Source organism: Mustela nivalis (assembly GCF_964662115.1).
Source record: "Mustela nivalis genome assembly, chromosome: X".
Taxonomy (NCBI): domain Eukaryota; kingdom Metazoa; phylum Chordata; class Mammalia; order Carnivora; family Mustelidae; genus Mustela; species Mustela nivalis.
This window is the reverse complement of record NC_139040.1, coordinates 74,439,365-74,466,502: the sequence shown is the minus strand read 5'-3', so window position 1 is coordinate 74,466,502 and position 27,138 is coordinate 74,439,365. Positions and strand designations below refer to the sequence as shown.

General features: G+C 40.2%; 1 protein-coding gene across 1 annotated transcript; it reads left to right on the top strand.

Annotated features, from left to right (window-relative positions):
* Window positions 1–23,271: 23,271 nt before the first annotated feature.
* LOC309855910 (profilin-2-like) lies at window positions 23,272–23,733 on the top strand (the record flags this gene model as incomplete). The annotated part of the gene is made up of 1 exon (XM_082716521.1): window positions 23,272–23,733. One exon carries the CDS (start codon window positions 23,272–23,274, stop codon window positions 23,731–23,733), a length of 462 nt encoding a protein of 153 aa, XP_082572647.1.
* Between the last annotated feature and the right edge of the window lie 3,405 nt (window positions 23,734–27,138).

Here is a 27,138-nt window from a genome sequence, read left to right as displayed (position 1 = left end):
ACAGGCAACACGATATCAATAAAAATGTATCTCTCAAGAATCACTCTCCTTCAGAGATTCCAATAATTCTGATGTTGGAACTTTTCATGGCATCATTTATTTCCCTGATTCTGTTTTCGTGGTTTATAAGCTGTTTGTTCCAGGCTTCCTCCTAATCCTTTCTCTCTGTTTGTCCTCCAGATCACTAATTCTATCTTCTCTCTCAGTTACCCTAGCTTTGAGAGAATTTAGATTAGATTGGAACTCATTGAGAGCATTGTTAACATTAGCCCTGGTAGCTTTTAGCTCTGCCCTAACATTGTGGACATCATCTCTGGTGGCTTTCAGCTCGGCCCTAATCAATTCCATTTGGTCATCCATGGCTTTTTCCAACCTAGCTATTGCTTGGATAATTGTTAGCCTGAATTCTCTTTCTGACATATTGTCTATGCTGATAACCATTAGCTTTGTTGCAGAAGGTCCATCCTCTGTATTTTTCTTCTGTTGGGCATTCCTTCTCCTAGTCATTTTGGTAAGAGATGACTGAACAGATGTAGCTGGATGTATTGACCGTGGTGCAGTCAAGGGGCACCCTGGAACACTTCTGAGCAATCAGGATTCCCCACCCAAATGAGAGACAAAAGAAAAGAAAAAGAAAAAAAAAGAGAGAGACAGGAAAGAAAGGGAAGATGAAAGAGAAGGTTCAGCCCAGATGGGACCCAAGGTAAGATTTATGAAGTAGACAAACAAAAACAGACAAATAAAAAGACTGATAAAAGTATATGACAAGAGAAAAAAATATATATGCAAATAAAGGAATAATTCGTCAAAAAGAACCCCAAGTGTAAGATTTATATACTATCGAGACAAACACAAAAACACAGAAACAGTGGTGGAAGAAAAAGATGGGAGAGTGGTTATAAGTTCTCAGTGTGGGCAAGGAACGTTGTTTTGATTCTTCCTGGATGTATCTTGATATCTTTTTTAAAGGACTCAACTTTCCTAAGATAAAGGGGGATTAAAAATTGGTTTACCTATAGGGGTAGTATTGATTGGGGAAAGGGGATTACTTTGAAGTTTAACTCTATATGAATATTAGAAAATAAAATAAAAAGGAATAAACTAGACTACACTAAACTAAAATTTTAAAAAAAGAAATTAGAAAAATAGAAATGCAAAAGAAAAACATAGGTGTATTATCAAAAAGTTCAGGTTAGAAGATTATTATGGAATTTGATGTACTATACAGCTCATTGTGATGGTAAATAGGTTAAAAAAATTATCTATATATAAAAAAAAAGAACCAGAAGAGTGGGAACGAGTAAAAAATAAAAGTTTTCCTATGAAGTAGTGGTGGTTGTTCTCTTGTCATCCTTTTTTGTTTTTCCTTTTTTGGTTTGTTTTTTGGGGGAGGGGCCTGCCACGTGGGTTTTCAGTTAATGATGTTCCCTGAGTTAAGTCCTACCGCCCCCCCCCTCAAGGGGGTGGGTTCTGGGGGAACTGGTTTTTTTCAGGCTTTTGTTCTCTGGCGGTTTTTATGTTTGTTCACTTTTTTTTTTCTCTCACCTTGACCACTTTTGATGGTTTTTGTAGTTTTAGAGGAAAACAAACTGCACCCTGCCCTCCCTCTCAGAGAGAAGCCTCAGTCTGGCTGCAGGGCCCAAATAAATTCCCCCTTGGCCACTGGCAGAGCAGGTTCCGAGTCGCAGTCCCTGGGGACACAGGATCTTTTGCTTGTACCCAAAGTCATGGCAGCGGCAGCTGTCTGGGCAGCTCCAGACCACCAGAGAGGTTCCAAGCAGTGATCGCACACTGAGATTTTCCCGCTGGCCCGGGCTGGGAGTGCCTGGTCTTTCTGGGTCTAAGAGCACCCAGCTTGTATGCACCTCTTTCAGGGGAGGCTGTGGGTCGCGCACGCATTTCAGGCTCTGAGAACGGGCACAGGTCCAAAAGCATCAGGCTGGGCCTTCACACACCTCTCTGGGAGGAGAGTTTGGTGCACGCACCTTAGGCTCTGAAACAATGGCGCGTATCAAATGACACCAGCTAAGCCTTTGTACCTCTCTCAGGGGAGGATGAGGGGCATGCACATCTCAGGCTCTATAGCAGGGCTTGCGTGTTCTGCCATCTGGCATGGCTCCCAGCCCCTCACAGGAACCAGACCCCTCAGGTGTGCTGGTGGCTTAGGAACCAAGACCTGGTTTCTCCACCACACTTTCTGGCTCAGCACAAGAGGAGGCGGTCCTGGGACCAGGGACTTAAGCCCCTGTCCCTAGCCACCCCGATTCCAACAATATCCCTCCCACCACGATACTTTGCTCTTTTGGAGTGCTTTCAACCAGTCTCCAACTTAATGCTGGTCCCCAGATGCAGGGCACTCTCGCTCGTATTGGGGGTATTACTTTCGAACTGGTCGCCTCTGGTGGCTCCCTCCCACTTTTGTTTATCTTCCGATATAAGTCTGCTGTTCCCACTCCAATTTACCTGCCCACTGGTGTCTTCTGCCCCTGTAGAGATCCAGATGTGTATAATTCTGATCTCAGGCTGATTTAATGGGTGATCGGAGTTCTTTGGTAGGTAATCAGGTCACTTTAGGGTACAGGTTAAAAAGGCGCCTCCTCCTACTTCCCCGCCATTTGTACCCCCTGCCCATCATTGAGATATCACCTTACACCAGTTAGAATGACCAAAATTAGCAAAACAGGAAACAACATGTGTTGGAGGGGATGTGGAGAAAGGGGAAACCTCTTACACTGTTGGTGGGAATGCAAGTTGGAGCAGCCTCTTTGGAGAACAGTGTGGAGATTCCTCAAGAAATTAAAAATAGAACTTCCCTATGACCCTGCAATTGCACTCCTGGGTATTTACCCCAATGATACAGATGTCATGAAAAGAAGGGCCATCTGTACCCCAATGTTTATAGCAGCAATGGCCACGGTCGCCAAACTGTGGAAAGAACCAAGATGCCCTTCAACGGACTAGTAGATAAGAAAAACGTGGTCCATATACACTATGGAGTATTATGCCTCCATCAGAAAGGATGAATACCCAACTTTTATAGCAACATGGACGGGACTGGAAGAGATTTTGCTGAGTGAAATAAGTCAAGCAGAGAGAGTCAATTATCATATGGTTTCACTTATTTGTGAAGCATAACAAATATCATGGAGGACAAGGGGAGTTAGGAGAAGGGAGTTGGGGGAAATTGGAAGGGGAGGTGAACCATGAGAGACTATGGACTCTGTAAAACAATCTGAGGGTTTTGAAGTGGCGGGGGTGGGTGGGAGGTTGGGGTACCAGGTGGTGGGTATTATAGAGGGCATGGATTGCATGGAGCACTGGGTGTGGTGAAAAAAATAATGAATACTGTTACGCTGAAAATAAATTTAAAAAAAAGAATCACTCTCAATGTGACTGCCTAAATGCTCCCATCAAATGGCACAGGGCTGCAGACTGGATAAAATGACAGGACCCATCTATATGCTGTCTACAAGAGACCCATTTTGAACCTAAGGATACATCCAGTCTGAAAGTGAAGGGATGGAGAAGACTCTTTCCTGCAATAGGCCTCAAAAGAAGGCTGGGGTAGTGATTCTCATATCAGATAAGTTAGATTTTAAACTAGAGACTTGTCGTCAGAGATAAAGAAGGCCACTACATCATTCTAAAAGGGTCTATCCACCAAGAAGATATAACATTTGTAAATATTTATGCCATCAATACCAATATTTATGCTACCAATGTGCCACCTGAACCCAACTACATAAGACAACTGTTAATCAAGATAAAGAGTCATATTGATATGAATACATTAATAGTAGGGGACCTTAACACACCTCTCTTGGTAATAGATCATCCAAGCAGAAAATCAATAAAGAAACAAGAGCATTGAATGACACATCAGACCAGATTGACATCGTAGATATATACAGAATATTCCACCCTAAACCAATAGAATACTCATTCTTCTTGAGCACACAAGGAACTGTCTCCAGAATAGACCACATACTGGGTCACAGATCAGGACTTGCCCAATACCAAAATATTGAGATTATTCCCTGAGTATTCTCAGACCACAATGCTTTGAAACTGGAACTCAATAACAAGAAAAAGTTTGGAAGGAATTCAAACACCTGGAGGCTAGGGACAACCTTGCTTAAGAACGTTTGGATCAACCAGGAAGGACATCAAAGAACTTACAATTCATGAAAACAATGACAATGAGGACACTTCAGTCCAAAACCTATGGGCTACAGCAAAGGTGGTCTTAAAGAGGGAAACACATAGCCATCCAACTTTTTTTTTTTTTTTGCAAAAACAATGAATACTGTTACCCTGAAAAGAAATTTTTAAAAAATAGTGGACAATTGAAAAAAAAGGAAAAATCCACACTACACCAGCTATCCTTACACCTTAAAGAATGGGAGAATCAACAACAAATTAAGCCAACCCCACAGACAAGAAGGGAAATAATCATGGTTAGAGCAGAGATCCATGAGATAGAAACTAGAGATGCAGTAGAAGACATCAACAAAACCAGAAGCTGTTTTTTTTGAAAGAATCAATAAGATCAATAAACCATTGGCCAAACTAATCCAAAAGAAAAAAGAGAGAAAATTCAAATTAAAAAGTTATGAATGAAGAGGGAAATATCATGTGTAACACCAAGGAAATAGAAACAAGCATCAGAAATTATTATAAACAATTATATGCCAATTAGTTAAGCAACCTAGATGAAATGAATGCATTCCTGGAAACCTATAAACTTCCAAAACTAAATCACGAAGAAACTGAAAACCTGAATAGACTGATATCTAGTAACTAGATTGAAGCAGTGGTCAAAAACCTCCCAAAAACAAGAGTCCAGGACCTCACGGATTCCCTGGGGAATTCTATCAAACATTCAAAGAAGAAATAATATCTATTCTCCTGAAGCTATTTCAAAAAATTGAAGGAGAAGGAAAACTTCTAGACTTTTTTTTAATAAAGCCAGGTTTACCCTGATCCCAAAACCAGGCAAAGACCCCATCCAAAAGGAGAATATCAGACCAATATCCCTGATGAATATGACTGCTAAGATTCTCAACAAGATCCGACCTAATAGGATCCAACACTATGTTTAAAAGATTATCCATCATCACCAGATGGGATTTATCCTTGGGTGGTTCAACATTCGCAAATCAGTCAAGGTGATAGAACAAATCAATAAGAGAATAGAGAAGAACCACATGGTCCTCTCAATGGAAAGCATTTGACAAGATACAGCATCTGTTCCTGATTAAAATGCTTCAAAGTACAGGATGGAGGAAACATTCCTAAACTTCATAAAATAGATCTATGAAAATCCCACAGCAAATAGCATTCTCAATGGAGAAATGCTAACAACTTCCCCTTTGAGATCAGGAACACGACAAGGATGCCCACTCTCACCACTCTTGTTCAACATAGTATTAGAAGTCCTAGCAACAGCAATCAGACAACAAAGAGAAATAAAAAGCATTCAAACTGACAATGAATAAGTCAAACTATCTGTCTTTGCAGATGATATGATACTTTATATGGAAAACCAAAAAGACTCTACCCCAAACTACTAGAACTCATACAGCAATTCAGTAACATGAAAGGATACAAAATCGATGTACAGAAATCAGTTGATTTGTTATATTCTAACAATGAAAATACAGAAAGTGAAATTAGAGAATCGATTTTATTTACTATAGCACCAAGAACCATAAGACACCTGGGAATAAACCTAACCAAAGAGGTAAAGGATATGTACTTAAGGAACTACAGAACACTCAAGAAAGAAATTGAAGAAGATACAGAAAGATGGAAAAGCATTCCATGCTCATGGATCAGAAGAATAAACTTTGTTAAAATGTCTATACTGGGGGGTGCCTGGGTGGCTCAATGTGTTAAGCCTCTGTTTTCAGCTCAGGTCATGATCTCAGGGTCCTGGCATCAAGCCCCATGTCCGGCTCTCTGCTCAGTGGAGAACCTGCTTCCCGCTCTCTCTTTCTCTCTCTCTCTCTCTCTCTGCCTACTTGTGATCTCACTCTCTCAAATAAATAAATAAATAAATAATCTTTTTTAAAAAATGTCTATACTGCCTAGAGCAATCTATACTTTCAATGCCATTCCGATCAAAATCCAACTGGCATTTTTCAAAGAGCTGGAACAAACAATTCTAAAATTTGTATGGAACCAAAAGAGATGCCAAACTCCTAAGGAAATATTAAAAAAGAAAAACAAAACTGGGGGCATGATGTGGCCTGATTCCAAGCTTTATTACAAAGCTATGATCACTACAACAGCATGGTACTGGCACCAAAACAGACATAGAGACCAGTGGAAAAGAGTAGAGAGCCCAGATATGGACCCTTAATTTTGTAGTGAAATAATCTTCAAAAAATTCCACCAGGATTGTTCACAGAGTTAGAAAAAACAATTCTAAATTTTGTATGTTACCACCAAAGACCCCGAGTAGCCAAAGCAAATCTTAAGAAGAAAAACAAAATGGGAGGCATCTACAATTGTGGATTTTTTAGTTACATTACCAAGCTGTAGTCATCAAGTTAGTATAGTACTAGAACAAAAATAGAGATATAGATCAATGGAACAGAATAGAAAACAGAGAAATGAACCCACAACTATACAGTTGATTAAACTTGGCAAAGCAGGAAAGAATGTCCCATGGAAAAAAAACAGTCTCAGGGTGCCTGGGTGGCTCAGGTCATGGTCCCAATATCCTGGGATCAAGCTCTGCATCAGGCTCTCTGCCCAGCAGAAAGCCTGCTTCTCCCTCTCCCTCTGCCTGCCACTCCATTTGCCTATGATCCTTCTCTCTCTCTCTCTCCCTCTCTCTCTCTCTCTCTCTCCTATAAATAATTTTTTAAAAAATAACATGTTTTAAATTCCTTTTATTTTTTTAAAATTTCATTTCAGGGGATGCCTGGGTGGCTCAGTTGGTTAAGCGGCTGCCTTCGGCTCAGGTCATGATCCCAGCGTCCTGGAATCAAGTCCCACATCGGGCTCCTTGCTTGGCGGGGAGCCTGCTTCTTCCTCTGCCTCTGCCTGCCACTCTGTCTGCCTGTGCTTGCTCTCGCTTCTCTCTCTATGACAAATAAATAAATAAAATCTTTTAAAAAATTTATTTTCAGTGTTCCAGAATTCATTGTTTATGCACCACACCCAGTGCTCCATGCAATACGTGCCCTCCATAATACCCACCACCAGGCTCACTCAATCTCCCACCCCCTCCCCTCCAAAACCTTCAGTTTGTTTCTCAGCATCTATAGTCTCTCATGCTTCTTCTCACCCTCCAATTTCCCCCAACTCCCTTCTCCTCTCCATCTCCCCATGTCCTCTGTGTTATTCCTTATGTTCCACAAAGAAGCAAAACCATATAACTGACTCTCTCTGCTTGACTTATTCCACAAATATTTTTTTAAAAAGGTAAAAAGTTTCCTCAACAAATGGTGTGTGGAAAACTGGATAGCAACAGGCAGAAGAATGAAACTGGACCACCTACTTATACCATACACAAAAACAAATTCAAAATGGATTAAGTACCTAAATATAATACAGGAAACTATCTCCTAGAGGAGAACACAGGCAGCAACCTCTTTGACCTTAGCCCCAACAACTTCTTGCTAGATATGATTCCAAAGGCTCAAGAAACAAAAGCAAAAGTGAACCACTGGGAGTTCATAAGATAAAAAGTATTTAGGGGGACCTGTGTGGTTAGTCATTAAGTGTCTTCCCTCAGCTCAGGTCATGATCCCAGGGTCCTGGGATCGAGCCCCATGTCAGGCTCCATGCTCTGTCTGCAAGAAGCTGTTTCTCCCTCTCGCACCCCCCCTGTTTGTGTTCCCTCTCTTGGTTTCTCTCTCTGTGTCAATAAATAAAATCTTTTTTAAAAAGATAAAAAGCTTTTTTACAGCAAAGGAAAAAAAATCAACAAAACTAAAAGGCAGCCTATAAAATGAGAGAGGATTTTTGCAAACTGATAAAAGGTTAGGATCCAAAATCTATAAAGAGTTTATCAAATTCAACAGCCCCCCCAAAAAAACAAATAATCCAGTTAAGAAATGGGCAGAAGACATGAATATACACTTTTCCAAAGAAGACATCCAGGGGTTTCTCTCTCCATTTATGTTAAACGGCTAACAGACACATGAAAAGATGCTCACATCACTCATCATCAGGGAAATACAAATCAAAACCCAATAATACACCACCTCACACCTGTCAGAATGACTAAACTTAACAACACAAGAAACAAGAGGGTTGGGCAGGATGTGGAGGAAGGGGAGCCCTCTTGCACTCTGGTGGGGATGCACCACCACTGGTGGTGCACTGGTACAACAACTCTGCAGAACAGTATAGCAGTTCCTCAGAAAGCTAAGAATAGAACTACCCTATGATCCAGTAATTTCCCTAGTACTTATTTATTTACCAAAGGATACAGAAATACACAGTGAAGGGGTACGTGCACTCCAGTGTTTAGAGCAGTATTAGTAACAATAGAAAAACTATGGAGAGAGCCCAAATGTCCATCAACTGACAAATGGATAAGGAAGATGTGCTATAGATAGAGGATAGATAGGTAGATTGATAGATAATATCTAGATATAGACATAGATATATAGATGGATAATTTTTTTATATAATTTATTATTTTTTATAAACATATATTTTTATCCCCAGGGGTACAGGTCTGTGAAACACCAGGTTTACACACTTCACAGCTCTCACCAAAGCACATACCCTCCCCAATGTCCATAATCCCACCCCCTTCTCCCAAACCCCCTCCCCCCAGCAACCCTCAGTTTGTTTTGTGAGATTAAGAGTCACTTATGGTTTATCTCCCTCCCAATCCCATTTTCTTTCATTTATTCTTCTCGTACCCAATTAAGCCCCCATGTTGCATCACCACTTCCTCATATCAGGGAGATCATATGATAGTTGTCTTTCTCCGCTTGACTTATTTCGCTAAGCATGATACGCTCTAGTTCCATCCATGTTGTCGCAAATGGCAAGATTTCATTTCTTTTGATGGCTGCATAGTATTCCATTGTGTATATATACCACATCTTCTTGATCCATTCATCTGTTGATGGACATCTAGGTTCTTTCCATAGTTTGGCTATTGTGGACATTGCTGCTATAAACATTCGGGTACACGTGCCCCTTTGGATCACTACATTTGTATCTTTAGGGTAAATACCCAATAGTGCAATTGCTGAGTCATAGGGCAGTTCTATTTTAAACATTTTGAGGAACCTCCATGCTGTTTTCCAGAGAGGTTGCACCAGCTTGCATTCCCACCAACAGTGTAGGAGGGTTCCCCTTTCTCCGCATCCTCTCCAGCATCTGTCATTTCCTGACTTGTTGATTTTAGCCATTCTGACTGGTGTGAGGTGATATCGCATTGTGGTTTTGATTTGTATTTCCCTGATGCCGAGTGATATGGAGCACTTTTTCATGTGTCTGTTGGCCATCTGGATGTCTTCTTTGCAGAAATGTCTGTTCATGTCCTCTGCCCATTTCTTGATTGGATTATTTGTTCTTTGGGTGTTGAGTTTGCTAAGTTCTTTATAGATTCTGGACCCTAGTCCTTTATCTGATATGTCGTTTGCAAATATCTTCTCCCATTCTGTCAGTTGTCTTTTGATTTTGTTAACTGTTTCCTTTGCTGTGCAAAAGCTTTTGATCTTGATGAAATCCCAATAGTTCATTTTTGCCCTTGCTTCCCTTGCCTTTGGCGTTGTTCCTAGGAAGATGTTGCTGCGGCTGAGGTCGAAGAGGTTGCTGCCTGTGTTCTCCTCAAGGATTTTGATGGATTCCTTTCGCACATTGAGGTCCTTCATACATTTTGAGTCTATTTTGGTGTGTGGTGTAAGGAAATGGTCCAATTTCATTTTTCTGCATGTGGCTGTCCAATTTTCCCAGCACCATTTATTGAAGAGGCTGTCTTTTTTCCATTGGACATTCTTTCCTGCTTTGTTGAAGATTAGTTGACCATAGAGTTGAGGGTCTATTTCTGGGCTCTCTATTCTGTTCCATTGATCTATGTGTCTGTTTTTGTGCCAGTACCATGCTGTCTGGATGATGACAGCTTTGTAATAGAGCTTCAATTCTGGAATTGTGATGCCACCAACGTTGGCTTTCTTTTTCAATATCCCTTTGGCTATTCGAGGTCTTTTCTGGTTCCATATAAATTTTAGAATTATTTGTTCCATTTCTTTGAAAAAGATGGATGGTACTTTGATAGGAATTGCATTAAATGTGTAGATTGCTTTAGGTAGCATAGACATTTTCACAATATTTATTCTTCCAATCCAGGAGCATGGAACATTTTTCCATTTCTTTGTGTCTTCCTCAATTTCTTTCATGAGTACTTTATAGTTTTCTGAGTATAGATTCTGTGTCTCTTTGGTTAGGTTTATTCCTAGGTATCTTATGGTTTTGGGTGCAATTGTAAATGGGATTGACTCCTTAATTTCCCTTTCTTCTGTCTTGCTGTTGGTGTAGAGAAATGCAACTGATTTCTGTGCATTGATTTTATATCCTGACACTTTCCTGAATTCCTGTATAAGTTCTAGCAGTTTTGGAGTGGAGTCTTTTGGGTTTTCCACATATAATATCATATCATCTGCGAAGAGTGATAATTTGACTTCTTCTTTGCTGATTTGGATGCCTTTAATTTCCTTTTGTTGTCTGATTGCTGAGGCTAGGACGTCTAGTACTATGTTGAATAGCAGTGGTGATAGTGGACAACCCTGCCGTGTTCCTGACCTTAGCGGAAAAGCTTTCAGTTTTTCTCCATTGAGAATGATATTTGCGGTGGGTTTTTCATAGATGGCTTTGATGATATTGAGGTATGTGCCCTCTATCCCTACACTTTGAAGAGTTTTGATCAGGAAGGGATGCTGTACTTTGTCAAATGCTTTTTCAGGATCTATTGAGAGTATCATATGGTTCTTATTCTTTCTTTTATTGATGTGTTGTATTACATTGACTGATTTGCGGATATTGAACCAACCTTGCAGCCCTGGAATAAATCCCACTTGGTCGTGGTGAATAATCATTTTAATGTACTGTTTAATCTTATTGGCTAGTATTTTGTTGAGTATTTCGCATCTGTGTTCATCAAGGATATCGGTCTATAGCTCTCTTTTTTGGTGGGATCCTTGTCCGGTTTTGGGATCAAGGTGATGCTGGCCTCATAAAATGAGTTTGGAAGTTTTCCTTCCATTTCTATTTTTTGGAACAGTTTCAGGAGAATAGGAATTAGTTCTTCTTTAAATCTTTGGTAGAATTCCCCGGGGAAGCCGTCTGGCCCTGGGCTTTTGTTTGTTTGGAGATTTTTAATGACGGTTTCAATCTCCTTACTGGTTATGGGTCTGTTTAGGCTTTCTATTTCTTCCTGGTTCAGTTGTGGCAGTTTATATGTTTCTAGGAATGCATCCATTTCTTCCAGATTGTCAAATTTATTGCCGTAGAGTTGCTCATAGTATGTTCTTATAATAGTTTGTATTTCTTTGGTGTTAGTTGTGATCTCTCCTCTTTCATCCATGATTTTATTTGGGTCCATTCTCTTTTCTTTTTGATAAGTCGAAACAGGGGTTTATCAATTTTATTAATTCTTTCAAAGAACCAGCTCCTACTTTCGTTGATTTGTTCTATTGTTTTTTTGGTTTCTATTTCATTGATTTCTGCTCTGATCTTTATGATTTCTCTTCTCATGCTGGGCTTAGAGTTTCTTTCTTGTTCTTTCTCTAGCTCCTTTAGGTGTAGGGTTAGGTTGTGTACCTGAGACCTTTCTTGTTTCTTGAGAAAGGCTTGTACCACTATATATTTTCCTCTCAGGACTGCCTTTGTTGTGTCCCACTGATTTTGAACCGTTGTATTTTCATTATCATTTGTTTCCATGATTTTTTTCAATTCTTCTTTAATTTCCCGGTTGACCCATTCATTCTTTAGAAGGATGCTGTTTAGTCTCCATGTATTTGGGCTCTTTCTAAATTTCCTTTTGTGGTTGAGTTCTAGCTTTAGAGCATTGTGGTCTGAAAATATACAGGGAATGATCCCAATCTTTTGATACCGGTTGAGTCCTGATTTAGGACCGAGGATGTGATCTCTTCTGGAAAATGTTCCATGTGCACTAGAGAAGAATGTGTATTCTGTTGCTTTGGGATGAAATGTTCTGAATATATCTGTGATGTCCATCTGGTCCAGTGTGTGGTTTAAGGCCTTTATTTCCTTGCTGATCTTTTGCTTGGATGACCTGTCCATTTCAGTGAGGGGAGTGTTAAAGTCCCCTACTATTATTGTATTATTGTTTATGTGTTTCTTTGATTTTGTTTTTAATTGGTTTATATTTGGCTGCTCCCACGTTGGGGGCATAGATATTTAAAATTGTTAAATCTTCTTGTTGGACACACCCTTTGAGTATGATATAGTGTCCTTCCTCATCTCTTATTATAGTCTTTGGCTTAAAATCTAATTGATCTGATATAAGGATTGCCACTCTTGCTTTCTTCTGATGTCCATTAGCATGGTAAATTCTTTTCCACCCCCTCACTTTAAATCTGGAGGTGTCTTTGGGCTTAAAATTAGTTTCTTGGAGGCAACATATAGATGGGTTTTGTTTTTTTATCCATTCTGATAGCCTGTGTCCTTTGACAGGGGCATTTAGCCCATTAACATTCAGGGTAACTATTGAGAGATATGAATTTAGTGCCATTGTATTGCCTGTAAGGTGACTGTTACTGTATATGGTCTCTGTTCCTTTCTGATCTACCACTTGTAGGCTCTCTCTTTGCTTAGAGTACCCCTTTCAATATTTCCTGTAGAGCTGGTTTGGTGTTTGCAAATTCTTTCAGTTGTTGTTTGTCCTGCAAGCTTTTAATCTCTCCTTCTATTTTCAATGATAGCCTAGCTGGATATAGTATTCTGGGCTGCATGTTTTTCTCATTTAGTGCTCTGAAAATATCATGCCAGCCTTTTCTGGCCTGCCAGGTCTCTGTGGATAAGTCAGCTGCCAATCTAATACTTTTACCATTGTATGTTACAGACTTCTTTTCCCGGGCTCCTTTCAGGATTTTCTCTTTGTCACTGAGACTTGTAAATTTTACTATTAGGTGACGGGGTGTGGGCCTATTCTTATTGATTTTGAGGGGCGTTCTCTGAACCTCCTGAATTTTGATGCTCGTTCCCTTTGCCATATTGGGGAAATTCTCCCCAATTATTCTCTCCAGTATACCTTCTGCTCCCCTCTCTCTTTCTTCTTCTTCTATAATCCCAGTTATTCTAATGTTGTTCGTCTTATGATGTCACTTATCTCTCGAATTCTCCCCTCGTGGTCCAGTAGCTGTTTGTCCCTCTTTTGCTCAGCTTCTTTATTCTCTGTCATTTGGTCTTCTATATCACTAATTCTTTCTTCTGCCTCATTTATCCTAGCAGTGAGAGCCTCCATTTTTTATTGCATCTCATTAATAGCTTTTTTGATTTCAACTTGGTTAGATTTTAGTTCTTTTATTTCTCCAGAAAGGGCTTTTATATCTCTCGAGAGGGTTTCTCTAATATCTTCCATGCGTTTTTCGAGCCCGGCTAGAACCTTGAGAATTGTCATTCTGAACTCTAGATCTGACATATTACCAATGTCTGTATTGATTAGGTCCCTAGCATTCGGTACTGCCTCTTGTTCTTTTTTTTGTGTTGAATTTTTCCGTCTTGTCATTTTGTCCAGATAAGAGTATATGAAGGGGCAATTAAAATACTAAAAGGGTGGCAACAACCCCAGGAAAATATGCTTTAGCCAAATTAGAAGAGATCCCAAATTGTGAGGGGGGAGAAAGGGGATAAAAAGAGGTTCAAAAAAGGAATAAAGAAAAAAAAAGAAAAAAGAAAATAAAAAAGAAAAGAATTTAAAAAAAAAAGAAAACACCTAAGAAAAATATAAAAAAGAAAAAATATATATATTAGATAAACTAGTAAAAAATTGCTAAAAAAGAAAAAGGTAACAGTTAAAAAATTTTTTTTTACCTGAAGGCGAGAATAAAAAAACAAAAAATGAAAAAGAAAAGAATTAAATTAACTGCAAGACTAAAAAAAATCACAGGGTAAAAGCCTTGAGTTTCGTGCTTTGCTTTCTCCTCCTCTACAATTCTGCTGCTCTCTTTGGTATTGAAACTGCACTCCTTGGTAGGTGAACTTGGTCTTGGCTGGATTTCTTGTTGATCTTCTGGGGGAGGGGCCTGTTGTAGTGCTTCTCAAGTGTCTGCCCCAGGCGGAATTACACCGCCCTTACCCGGGGCCGGGGTGAGTAATCCGCTTGGGTTTGCTTTCAGGAGCTTTTGTTCCCTGAGTGCTTTCGGTAGAGTTGGGGAGGACGGGAATACAAATGGCGGCCTCCTGGTCTCCGGCCCGGAGGAGCCGAGAGCCCAGGGCCGCACTCCTCAGTGCGCCCTCAGAGAACAGCGCCCAGTTACTCCCGTCTGCCTGACCTCCGGCCGCGCTCCGAGCTCACCAAGCCTGCGACTGGTTCAAGGTCACCCCGAGCTGTGAGCTTACCTTCGGCTTTGTCTCTGTAGCCAGCTTTCCCGTTCCAATACCCGCAAGCTCTGCGACACTCAGACACTTCCGATCCTTCTGTGACCCTGCGGGACCTGAGGCCACGCTGACCCCGTGTGGGCTTAGCCCCAGTTTAGCCTCTGGAGCCATGTCCCTCAGTGGAACAGACTTTTAAAAGTCCTGATTTTGTTCACGGTTGCTCCGCCGCTTGCCGGGATCCGGCCCCTCCCCCCGCGGTATATCTTCCCATAGCTTTGGATTCACTTCTCCGCCGGTCCTACCTTTCAGAAAGTGGTTGTTTTTCTGTTTCCAGAATTGCTGTTCTTCTTCTCTTCGATCTGCCGATGGATTTTCAGGTGTTTGCAATCTTTAGATAAGCTATCTACCTGATATCCGGCTAGCTGAAGTAGTCTCAGCCTGCTACTTCTCCGCCATCTTGACTCCTCTCTAGATGGATAATTTTTATGTAATTTTTCAGCCATCAAAAAGAATGAATCTTGCCATTTGTAACAATGTGGATAGAGGTAGATTGTATTATGCTAAGCAAAATAAGTCAGAGAAATATAAGTACCATATGATTTCACCCATATACAGAATTTTAGAAAGAAAACAAATGAACATATATGAAGGTGGGAAAAAAGGAGAGAATGAATCAAACCATAAGAGACCTTTAATGGTAGAGAACAAACTGAGATCTGATGAAGAAACATGGGTGGAGAAAGAGCTAAATGGGTGATGGGTATTAAAGAGAGCACTTGTGATGAGCACTGCTGTTGTATGTAAGTGATGAATTAGTGAATACTCTCCTGATATTGTACTGTATAGTAACTAAAATTTAAATAAAGATTTAAAATATACATATATATGTATAAATAAAATCACATTTACTTGATAAGGAAAAAACACTTTACCCAGTTTTATCTTGATTCAGTTTGACCCTGCTTATATCCTAAATGAATTTGAAGTGGTTTACAGTAAAATCAAAACAAAACAAAACAAAATTTTTTTAATGCCACCCAGATCTAAAATTAGGTTATTAGAACAGAAAATCAAAGTCATGAAGTGGAGTAGGAAGTTATTATACTAACTACAAGGGCAAATATAGTTAATATAATTGAATATTAAATTTGGTTATTAGTTTCCTGGCACTCAAGCCAAAAATTATCTGGTTTTAGGAAAGTTTCATGTGAATCATAATCTTGAGAGCAGGTATGGTGGCTTGAAAAGCACTTTGTAAACAGTAGAGTACTATAAAGCGTTATTATTATTATTATTATTATTATTGCTATTATTATTATTATCCAGAATGGCATTCTATACCCAGCCGGTACTCCAATTATTTTTGCTGTTGTTCCGATGGCAATTTCACACAATTTATCATAGTCTGAACCTGCTACATATACTAAACAACAAAAAGACAATGCTACTTTGCCACTAGCTGTATGGTTGATCTTGAACAAGAAAATTCAGCTATTTGAGCCTCAGCTTCCATATTTGTGACATGAGAGGTTTGGATTATCACTAGACCATCTTATTTTTTACCGCTTTCTGTATTTATTTGTTAGCAGCTTTATTGAACTTACCATAAAAATCATTTGTGTAAAATTCTCTAATTTTTAGTAAATTTACAGAGTTTGTATAACCATCACCACAATATATAATTTCAGAACACTTACATCATGCTGGAAAAAAAAGTGCATTCCCATTCCTTATTAAGAACATTTAAAAGTTTCTTTCTAACTTTTATATTCAAGTTTCTAGACTTACCAAGCTTTAGCAACTCTTTGCTACTTATACTGTTGACCCTTGAACAACACTGGGGATTAGGGGCACCAAAACTCTTTGCTACTTATACTGTTGACCCTTGAACAACACTGGGGATTAGGGGCACCAAAACGCACACAGTTGAAAATCCACATAAAACTTTTGACTCCCCCACAACTTAACTACTATTGGAAGCCTTACCAATAATATAAACAGTTGATCAACACATATTTTTATGCTCTGTGTATTATATACTCTATTGTTACAATGAATTAATAAAATATTATTTAAAATAATATTTTATTACCTAAACTATTTAAAAAATAATTAAATTAATAAAATATTATTTAAAATATCAGAGGGAAGATAAGATACTTTTATAGTACTGTACATTTAGGAGAAAAAAATGAATGTAAGTTGATCCATGTAGTTCAAACCCATGTTGTTCAAGGGTTAACTTAGAACTAAGTTCAAATTCTCTGTGTAACATTCAAGCCTCTACAATCTACAATAGCTCTCTATTCCTCTCACCCCCTTGCCCTAATGAGTTACCACATTGAGTTTATGGTCTTACAGTTCCCTTGGTCCCTCTCACCTCCCCAATCTCTGAGGAGTAAAATCCTATTATTTGGATTCAGTCTAAATGCCACTCTTCCATAAAACTTTCTTCATTTCATACCTCTCACACTCATCTGAAACAACACCTTATTTTCCTCTAATCTCTGATATTATTTCATTTGCCCCACTCGTGAAAGTTCTTACTTTCATTTGTGGATATTATGCTTAATATCTCAACTACTCATTTGATTATCTTAGAAGGCAGTCAGTTGCTGTAACTAAGAGAGCTATGTATGTATGCTTAACAACTCCCAATGTTGCACTTTGTAAATAACAATTAATGATGGTGATGATAGTAATTGGTAGCTAAATTAAGCACCAATAATGTGCCATGCACTGTTCTAAGCACTTCTATAAATATTAACTCATTTCATCCCTATAACTACCCAGTGAGATAGGTACTATTATTATTACCATCATTTTACAGAAAAGAAACTGAGGCACAGAGAATGTATACATATGCCAAGATAAAAAGGTTAAGAAGTAGAGTTGAGATTTGCATTCAGTCTGGCTCTAACATACACTCTTAACCACTACAGTACATCTCTAAGCCAAATGAAACAGTAAATATTAACTGAAAAAATCCTAATCAATAAGGTTCCATTGTGGGAAGGAAAGGTAATTAAGAATTCTAGGTGCTGAGGCGCCTGGGTGGCTCAGTGGGTTAAGCCGCTGCCTTCGGCTCAGGTCAAGATCTCGGGGTCCTGGGATCAAGTCCCACATCAGGTTCTCTGCTCAGCCGGGAGCCTGCTTCCCTCTCTCTCTCTGCCTGCCTCTCTGCCTGCTTGTGGTATCTGCCTGTCAAATAAATAAATAAATAAATAAATAAATAAATAAAATTCTAGGTGCTGACACAGAAGTAAAAAGGACAAATCCTGATTTGGACAAGAGAGTCGCTAAACTTGTGGCTTGGCCCTGAGGTACTTTGTTAAACCCTAAGTTTATAACTTAACAAAGATAATTCCTCTCTCATACATAAGTGGTGATAGTGCAAAATTGGTAGTTTCTACTCTAGGTAAATATATGCATAACCTGTGATCCAGAAATTCCATTCCTGTATATATGCCAACAAAATTGTTTATGCATATCCACCAAAAATAAGTTCTAGTTGTAATAGCCAGAACTAGAAATTCCCATCAACAAAAGAATGGATGAAATCACACGTGGCATGTTAACAAACAAAATACAGCAATGGGAATGATCAGTAAATACAAGGAATAATACGGATGAATCTTTCACACATAATGGTGAGCAAAAGAAGCCAGATACAAGGGTATATACTATATGAATTCACATATATTCAGTACCCAAAAAAGGGCAAAACTATTCTATTAGAAGTCAAGATAATGGTTACCCTTGGGAGGGGTACTGAGTAGAAGAGTAATCTGTTTCTTGATCTGGGTGAGGGTGACACGATTGCATGCAATTTGCAAACATTCATGGAGTATGCATTTATATTAATAATTTATAACAGATTACATTATGTAGACATAAACTTTTCTCTATGTATGTTGTACCTCAATTGTTGTTTAAAAAGTCTTTCCAAGAGAAGAAAAAGACAAAACCCAAAATAAAAGTTACTTCTACACTTGACATACAGAACTAATGACTGACAAGCTCATGGTTATCTCTTTGTCCTGAGATGGACAAGACAATCGTTTCCTTTTGTGGATACAGAGAGTTACCGAGAGAGGCCACCTTAATCCCTAGCCATCAGTGCAACCCTAATCCTTCCCAGAAACTCATAATAGGAGAAAAAACAGACTTGTGGCAGCATACAACTTGTAGGCACTCAGCTCTGCCAGACACAAAATGAAATGCCAATTTTATTAGAGGAACTAAGTCTTCATGTGGAGTTTTTATTTATATTACAAAAGTAACCATGCCATCATCCATGCAATACAAATGGAGTCTGGGCATGATGCCAATTAAAGTTTTCTTGAGCATTAACCACATCTCTATAACAGTCTGAAACTGAGTACTCCTATCTCTATTACACAACACACTTCACCTCTATACATCTATTTCCTCATCTGTAACATGGGAATAATAATAGTACCTCCCATATAGGTTGATGTAAGGACTGAAGACCAGTTTCATGTAAAGCACTTAGCACAGTGTCTGCCACATAGTTAAATATTCAATGTATTAGCTGCTATTATTATCTATATATAAGTAGGATAATGGCATTTTCTACTTTACCATATAGCTAGCCCAGTTTATAGCTTTAATCTCCCAACATGAGGATTTTAATATTTTAATACTCAAGCAAAAGGTCAGTTCTGCCTCCCTGCTCTCTCTGATAAATAATAAAAAGGGAGTAATTCTTTTTAAAATTTATTTATTCATTTTGGAGAGAGAGAAAGAGCCCATAGGCACAAGGGGGAGGACCAAAGGGAGAGGGAGCAAGGGAATCTCAAACAGACTGCCTGCTGAGCATGGAGCCTGAGGCAGGTCTTGTCCCCAGGACCCTGGGATCACAACAGGAGCCAGAGCTGAAATCAAGACTCCCATGCTGAAACCGACTGAACCACCCAGGTACAAAAAGTAGTAATCTGGGGCTAGGAAAGTAGGGTGGCCCAGGGTCAAGTGGGTTGGGAGAATAGGGAGTCTGGGTAGCAGATGATTTGCTCTGATGATGCCACCTTTCTATATCATGACAGAAAACCTGGGGCAGATGACATGACCTGCAGAAGAAAGGACCCAATATAAGGTAAGGCTGTATACTACAAAGGATGTTATGATCTTCAACAGAGAAAGAACCCAAAGAAGGAGTCAATAAAGGAGAGGTTTGAAGATTATATTTCCTGATATGCCCAACAGGTAGCATCATAATCTTAAGTTAACACGTAGGTAGAACATTTTTCTAGTTACAAAAAGTTTTCACACATGGCTTTTTATTTAGTCCTCATAACCATCCTGTGGAGTGAACAGAGAAAATTTAATTATCCCCATTTAATACAGTAAGAAAGAAATACTTAGAGAAGTAAAATAATTTGTCCGAAGCCATCAGCTGGTAGCTGGGGGCACCAGCATTCTAATTCAAGTGTTCTGGGTTCAAACCCCCCCTTTTTTTTTTCAATTAAAACATACTGGAATTCTATGTGGACTGCAATTAGCCTGGGTCCGTTCATTATGATTGAAAGAAAAAAAAAAATCAGCAGAGACTACTTGTGTGAACTCTTCTTGATCCTCAGTCTCAGATGGCAGAAAGAAAGCGGACAGGAAGTAGATGGATTTGGAATAAAAAGAGCCTAGCAATGTGGAGGGAAGAAGTAGGATCTAAAAAAAAAAAAAAAAAAAAAAAAAAAAGTAGAAGCGGTTCTAACTGGGAAATGCTGTAAGCAGGCGCCAACTGATCTGGTGGTGCCACCTTTTGGATTTTTCCTCCTGGCTGAGCAGGGCCAGGTCTACTGTGCTACACCTCCTTCTTTTGCACATAGCCCAGCTTGGGCTGGAGAGATGCAGTAGCCCCCATACCTAAAACCGCACTGAATCAGGGGCAGTGGTGCTGGTCTGGGCAGCCATCATGGCAGGTTAAGGGCAGAGGGAGTCAAGAGGAGGGTAGGAAAATGCAGGATATAGGAAGTAACTCTAGGATGCGATAGCTTGTGGGATATTTGAGAAAAGGGTTACAAGAGTGGCCAGTGTGTATTAAGAGGCTGGAGTGTGAGGTGACTGCTGGGGTGCCAGAAGGAACTGGAGTCTGAGGGACAGGGAAGGGAGAGACCTGGCAGGCACACACCCTGCATTGTGTGAGGGTACAGTTGGCGCAGACCACCTCTCCAACGCATGGCAGCCAGAAGGCGGCCCTGAGAAAAGTACAATTTGGTTGAAAGGGGGTGTGACTCACGGAGAACGATGCGGATCCCAGCGCGGGAAGACAGCATCAAAGAGCTCCCAGAAAAGGTCTGAAAGGGTGTGCCTGGGCTCTCCGTTGGACACCTGAAGAGAGCTGGAGGCTCCCAGCCTCTCCTAGCTCTCCTCCTTACCTTGGGCACCATGACATGGTCCATGTTCCCACCACCTGAAGTCCTCAGTACTACTTGGGCTGTCACCGCAGCCACTACTACCACTGCCTCCAGACTCCAGCTTCTACTTGCTCAACTCTGCCACCCCCACTACCCTCTCTGCCCCAGCACAAACTCTCGTCATGTGACCCTCCAGGAGGTTTCTATTGTGATACTTTGACTGTGGCCTCTCGCCATCTTGCTTGTTGGCAAATGCCCTTTGTGATGGAAAGCTGATGGTTTTCTGGTTTGGGCTACAGGTTTGGCCTGGGAGATAAGTCCCATACTCCAGTACTGTCTCTCTTCTCACAAACTTTAATGCTGTAAGTGTTCTGGGCACCTATATAATTCCACTAAAGTCTAATGTTAACAGTGATGACACCCTACCGAGATAGGACGAACAAACCCATTCTGGCAAGGGGCTTCTGAAAAGCTTCCTAGCTGTGAGAACTTGGACAAGTCACAGTAGAATACTTTCTGAAAAGCATATTCTCTTCTTATTCCCCTCTTCTACTAGTCTATTATCATTAGCCTAGTTAAGTCCTGGACGATTGCAGTAACCTCATAATTTTTGTCATGACAGATGAAGGGCCGACCAGACCATCTCTCAAATGAGGTGTGGACAGATGCAGCCATTCAGTGGTATTCTCTGAATCAGCCTTGTGATGGAAAAAATAATGTCTGGGTGTTGGAAAGCCCAATATATTATAAATGTCACTTATTTTTTGTCAAATTGTGAGGCAGGAACTTTTGTTCACTGCTAGATCTCCAAAGTCTAGAAAAGACTTGGCATACAGTAGATACTTAATAAATACTTGTTGCAGAAATAAATTTTCAAAGCTACCCAAGATTTTATCTACCATTAAATTTATCCATTTCCCCTAACACTTCCTTCTTAAAGCAAGTTGATGTCATTTCAGAGGAAATTAAGGGACAGGCAGTAGCTTGCCAAAGGTTTCAGAAGAATCAGAAGTCAAATAGGACCCCCACTAGAGTAAAGAAAGCCTGGGGTTAAAAAGGGGAAATATGGGGGAAAAGTATGGGCCTCAAATTATTTGTTTTTCTCCCCCATTCTGATGTCACTTCCATGAGGTTTTTCTCTGTTTGCTGCTGTGTCCCAGTGCTTAGAAGAGTACTTGGTATAAGGGCCTGGTTAGCCAGAGGGAGTAATTTTGTGTTTATGCAGTGAACTTAGATTGACTCCATCCCTCCCAAAGAACTTACTTGCAAAGCCTAGATACAAGGGCGGGTCAGGCCAGGTGAAGACATCCAATCAGTGGGGCATGCATATATCTACTAGAGTAAATTGAAATTCAATTGGCCACCCGAGTGTTACCTAGCAGTTTTTTCTCTGTGTGGCAGACCTCTGTATGACTGTGCAGTTTTCTCTTTGTATTGCAATCTCATTGGCCACCTGTGTATAGCCCAGCTAAACTACCTCTATAAAAGTTAGTCTGTGAGGCTGGGAGGGGTTGCATCTTTGCAAGAGACGGCCCTGACTGGTCAGTTTGATTCTTGATGAAAGCTTTGCTTGACCTTCGCTTTGTATCAGTCTCACTCCTTTGATTATGGACCCTAACACTTGGCACATAATGAATGCTTGATAAATACTTGCTGAATGGCTAGATAAGAATGAATAACTCTAGACTCACAACTGGTGTGGGCCAGAAGATAAACTAGAGGGAAGGAATCTGGAGGCAGGGAAACCATGAAGAAGCTATTGTGGTTTTCCCAAAAAGATCTGTGTCTGTGGGGTTTTTGACTTTGTACCTAGAGCTCAGGCCTCAGCAAGATTAGCCAACATCTGAAATGCTAGTTACTGCAGCAAATATGTCCTGTTTTATAAACAAACTTCCAACTATATTGTCCACTTATATATTGCCCTATATTGCCCACCTATATTCTACTTTGAGAGCTTTTCCACTGTTGGGGGTTGGTGTTCTTCCTATAGTATCCTATGGAAGTAGGTATACTTTGCTCCACTGTCTATCTCAATAGCTAGAGGTACAGCCTCAGAAAGCTGCTACCAAAAGTCACCCATGATGTGGTGGATGATGACTAAAAAGTCACAGAGCCTTTGTGACCTCACTCATGCTCAAGAGGTAGCTTGATAAATCACAGCAGAGGACAGCTGGGCCATACAAGCCACCAAGACCTCCTCCACTTTGCTTCTGGGGATTGGCCATCAGAAACAGACTATTTTTAGGCTATTTCAGTCTCAGCTTATCAGTCATCTTAAGCCAACTGCTAAAAAACTTCTTTTCAGACCAAATTACTAGAAAGCACATTATTCATCATTTAGAGACAGCTTACTTGAATCATGCAGTGCATAGGGGATATCAGTGAAGAGGTCTGGCAAGACTGCATTACCCTCTTCCTACAAACTGGGATGTGCTGTGATGCAGCAATTATCACCAATTCTCCACCCTGGTTGTTAGCTTCTTACTCCGAAGGCAACTTGTTTCAACTAACCCAGGAAGAAATTCAGATCTTGCTGGCGAGAGAGGGGAGAGAGAAGTTGTTTCTTCAGGGAATCACCCTTGCAGGGACCAAATGCTTGTTGATTCGGGACAACCTTTACACTGAGGGCAACAACACCATGGACCTCCGCACCAAAGGCCAGAGTCGGGGCAGCCAGGCAGTGACTGTAGTTCAGATTGAGTCTGTATACCTTGTGGTGATGGGACAAAAAGGAACAGAAGGAGGGCCTCTCAACCTTAAAGCTTTTGAAATGGCAGGTTACATCAGAGAGGCCATTCATCAACACATGGCCCATTTCTAATTAAATAAAAAGGAATTGGTGTTTGACCTGGAATTTGAATTCAGTGTTATCTGTATCACCTGCTAAGTTAAACTGGTCTTGGAAAAAAAAACAAACAAACAGGAAGAGATCCCATATAAGGTTTGAGGATGTGTATATGTATATGTGATGGTGTGTGTGGGGGGGGGTTTGTGTATGTGTTTTGTGTGTGTGTGTGTGTGTGTGTGTGTGTGTGTGTGTTGGGAGGGGGGCATATTGAGAAGTAAGTGTTAAGGCTTCTGGGCCTTTTTTGGACCTAGAACACCATTCTTCCTTAGCACCTGAAGGAGAGAGTAGTAGATTGGGAACTAAGAAATCTTGGTTTTAATCCCAACTTTTTCCTTACTCATTATGAGACTTTTCTCTCTGGGTCTCAATTTCCTTATCTACATAATGGGGAGTACACTATGTCTCTAAGGGCCATTTAACCTCTGGAAATCTAGGATTTTGTAACAGCACACAGATCATCCTAAGTACCTTAAGTACCTAAATACCTTAAGTACCTTAGGTACTTAGGTAGTACCTAAGCCCCAGCTTAGGTACTACCTCCGTGAGGAAGTTTTCTCTACTTTTCTTGACCCTTGGGGTTGACACTGATTTGAATTCCTAAAGCATTAACTCCCTGGGTCATTTATTTGGCCCTTAATCACACTCTGCCCAGAATTTCTTGGACGACTATTTTGTGTTCTTATTTAACTTTCCACACACATAAATTTTGTTTCCCAACTTCATTATAATCACCTTAAAGGGCAGATGATGTGTCTTCTACTTTCCTATATTTGGATAACTCAGCACAGAGCTCTGACAGGTGAATTGGCTGCATCACTAAAATTACAGGAAGAAAGAGACTTTCCAAAGTCGAAAGTCTACTGGGTATAGGTGATGCAAGGTGACTATATTTTCCTTTTTGAATTTGTAGCTCACCTTTGGATCATTTAAACTGTTTATTGTTCTCACTGACAGGATGAGCATGAAACTAAGAAAGGAGGTGAAAAAATTCTAACCATTCAGTCTGGCTTTTTGATAGCAGCTCTGAGGACTATGGGGCAAGAGAAGGCAGAATGAGAAAGATGAGGTCGAGTAATAAATCATAGCGCTTACTTGTCCTGGTACTTATTTGGTCCTACTGTCACCAATCCCTCAGGAGCAGTGATTAGAGAGAATCAATCATCTTCTGTGTTAATTACATGGGCCCACCTACACAGCACCCTCAACACCTAACCTCACAAGCTTGTAAATATCAAAGTTTAAACATGGAGGTTGTCAAAATATCTAGGGTAGTTCTACTAAATGCAAATATAATTCTAGTCACATATGTAATTTAAGATTTTCTTTTTTATAATTTTTATTTATTTATTCAATTTCTTGTCAGTGTTCCAGAATTCATTGTTTATGCACCACACCCAGTACTCCATGCATTACGTGCCCTCCATAATACCCGCCACCAAGTTCAACCAACCTCCCACCCCCTCCCCTCCAAAACCCTTAGTTAGTTTCTCAGAGTCCACAGTCTCACATGCTTCATCTCCCCCTCCAATTTCCTCCAACTGTCCTCTCCTTTCCATCTCCCCATGTCCTCCATGTTATTCCTTATGCTCCACAAATAAGAGAAAACATATGAAAATTGACTCTCTCTGCTTGACTTATGTTACTCAGCATAATCTCTTCCAGTCCTATCCATGTTGCTAAAAAGTTGCATATTGATCTTTTCCGATGGAGACATAATAGTCCATAGTATATATGGACCATATCTTCTTTATCCATTCATCCGTTGGAGGTCAACTTGGTTCTTTCCACAGTTTGGTGACTGTGGCCATCACTGCTATGAACATTGGGGTACAGATGGCCCTTCTTTTCAATACATCTGTATCTTTGGGGTAAATACTCAGTACTACAATTGCAGGATCATATGGAAGCTCTATGTTTACATTCTTTTTTTTTTTTTTTTTTTAGTTTTATATATATATATATTTTTTTAACTTTTTATTTTTTATAAACATATATTTTTATCCCCAGGGGTACAGGTCTGTGAATCACCAGGTTTACACACTTCACAGCACTCACCAAAGCACATACCCTCCCCAATGTCCATAATCCCACCCCCTTCTCCCAAACCCCCTCCCCCCAGCAACCCTCAGTTTGTTTTGTGAGATTAAGAGTCACTTATGGTTTGTCTCCCTCCCAATCCCATCTTGTTTCATTGATTCTTCTCCTACCCACTTAAGCCTCCCTGTTGCATCACCACTTCCTCATATCAGGGAGATCATATGATAGTTGTCTTTCTCTGCTTGACTTATTTCGCTAAGCATGATACGCTCTAGTTCCATCCATGTTGTCGCAAATGGCAAGATTTCATTTCTTTTGATGGCTGCATAGTATTCCATTGTGTATATATACCACATCTTCTTGATCCATTCATCTGTGGATGGACATCTAGGTTCTTTCCATAGTTTGGCTATTGTGGACATTGCTGCTATAAACATTCGGGTGCATGTGCCCCTTTGGATCACTACATTTGTATCTTTAGGGTAAATACCCAATAGTGCAATTGCTGGGTCATAGGGCAGTTCTATTTTCAACATTCTGAGGAACCTCCATGCTGTTTTCCAGAGTGGCTGCACCAGCTTGCATTCCCACCAACAGTGTAGGAGGGTTCCCCTTTCTCCACATCCTCGCCAGCATCTGTCATTTCCTGACTTGTTGATTTTAGCCATTCTGACTGGTGTGAGGTGATATCTCATTGTGGTTTTGATTTGTATTTCCCTGATGCCGAGTGATATGGAGCACTTTTTCATGTGTCTGTTGGCCATCTGGATGTCTTCTTTGCAGAAATGTCTGTTCATGTCCTCTGCCCATTTGTTGATTGGATTATTTGTTCTTTGGGTGTTGAGTTTGCTAAGTTCTTTATAGATTCTGGACACTAGTCCTTTATCTGATATGTCGTTTGCAAATATCTTCTCCCATTCTGTCAGTTGTCTTTTGATTTTGTTAACTGTTTCCTTTGCTGTGCAAAAGCTTTTGATCTTGATGAAATCCCAATAGTTCATTTTTTCCCTTGCTTCCCTTGCCTTTTGCGTTGTTCCTAGGAAGATGTTGCTGCGGCAGAGGTCGAAGAGGTTGCTGCCTGTGTTCTCCTCAAGGATTTTGATGGATTCCTTTCGCACATTGAGGTCCTTCATCCATTTTGAGTCTATTTTTGTGTGTAGTGTAAGGAAATGGTCCAATTTCATTTTTCTGCATGTGGCTGTCCAATTTTCCCAGCACCATTTATTGAAGAGGCTGTCTTTTTTCCATTGGACATTCTTTCCCGCTTTGTCGGAGATGAGTTGACCATAGATTTGAGGGTCTATTTCTGGGCTCTCTATTCTGTTCCATTGATCTATGTGT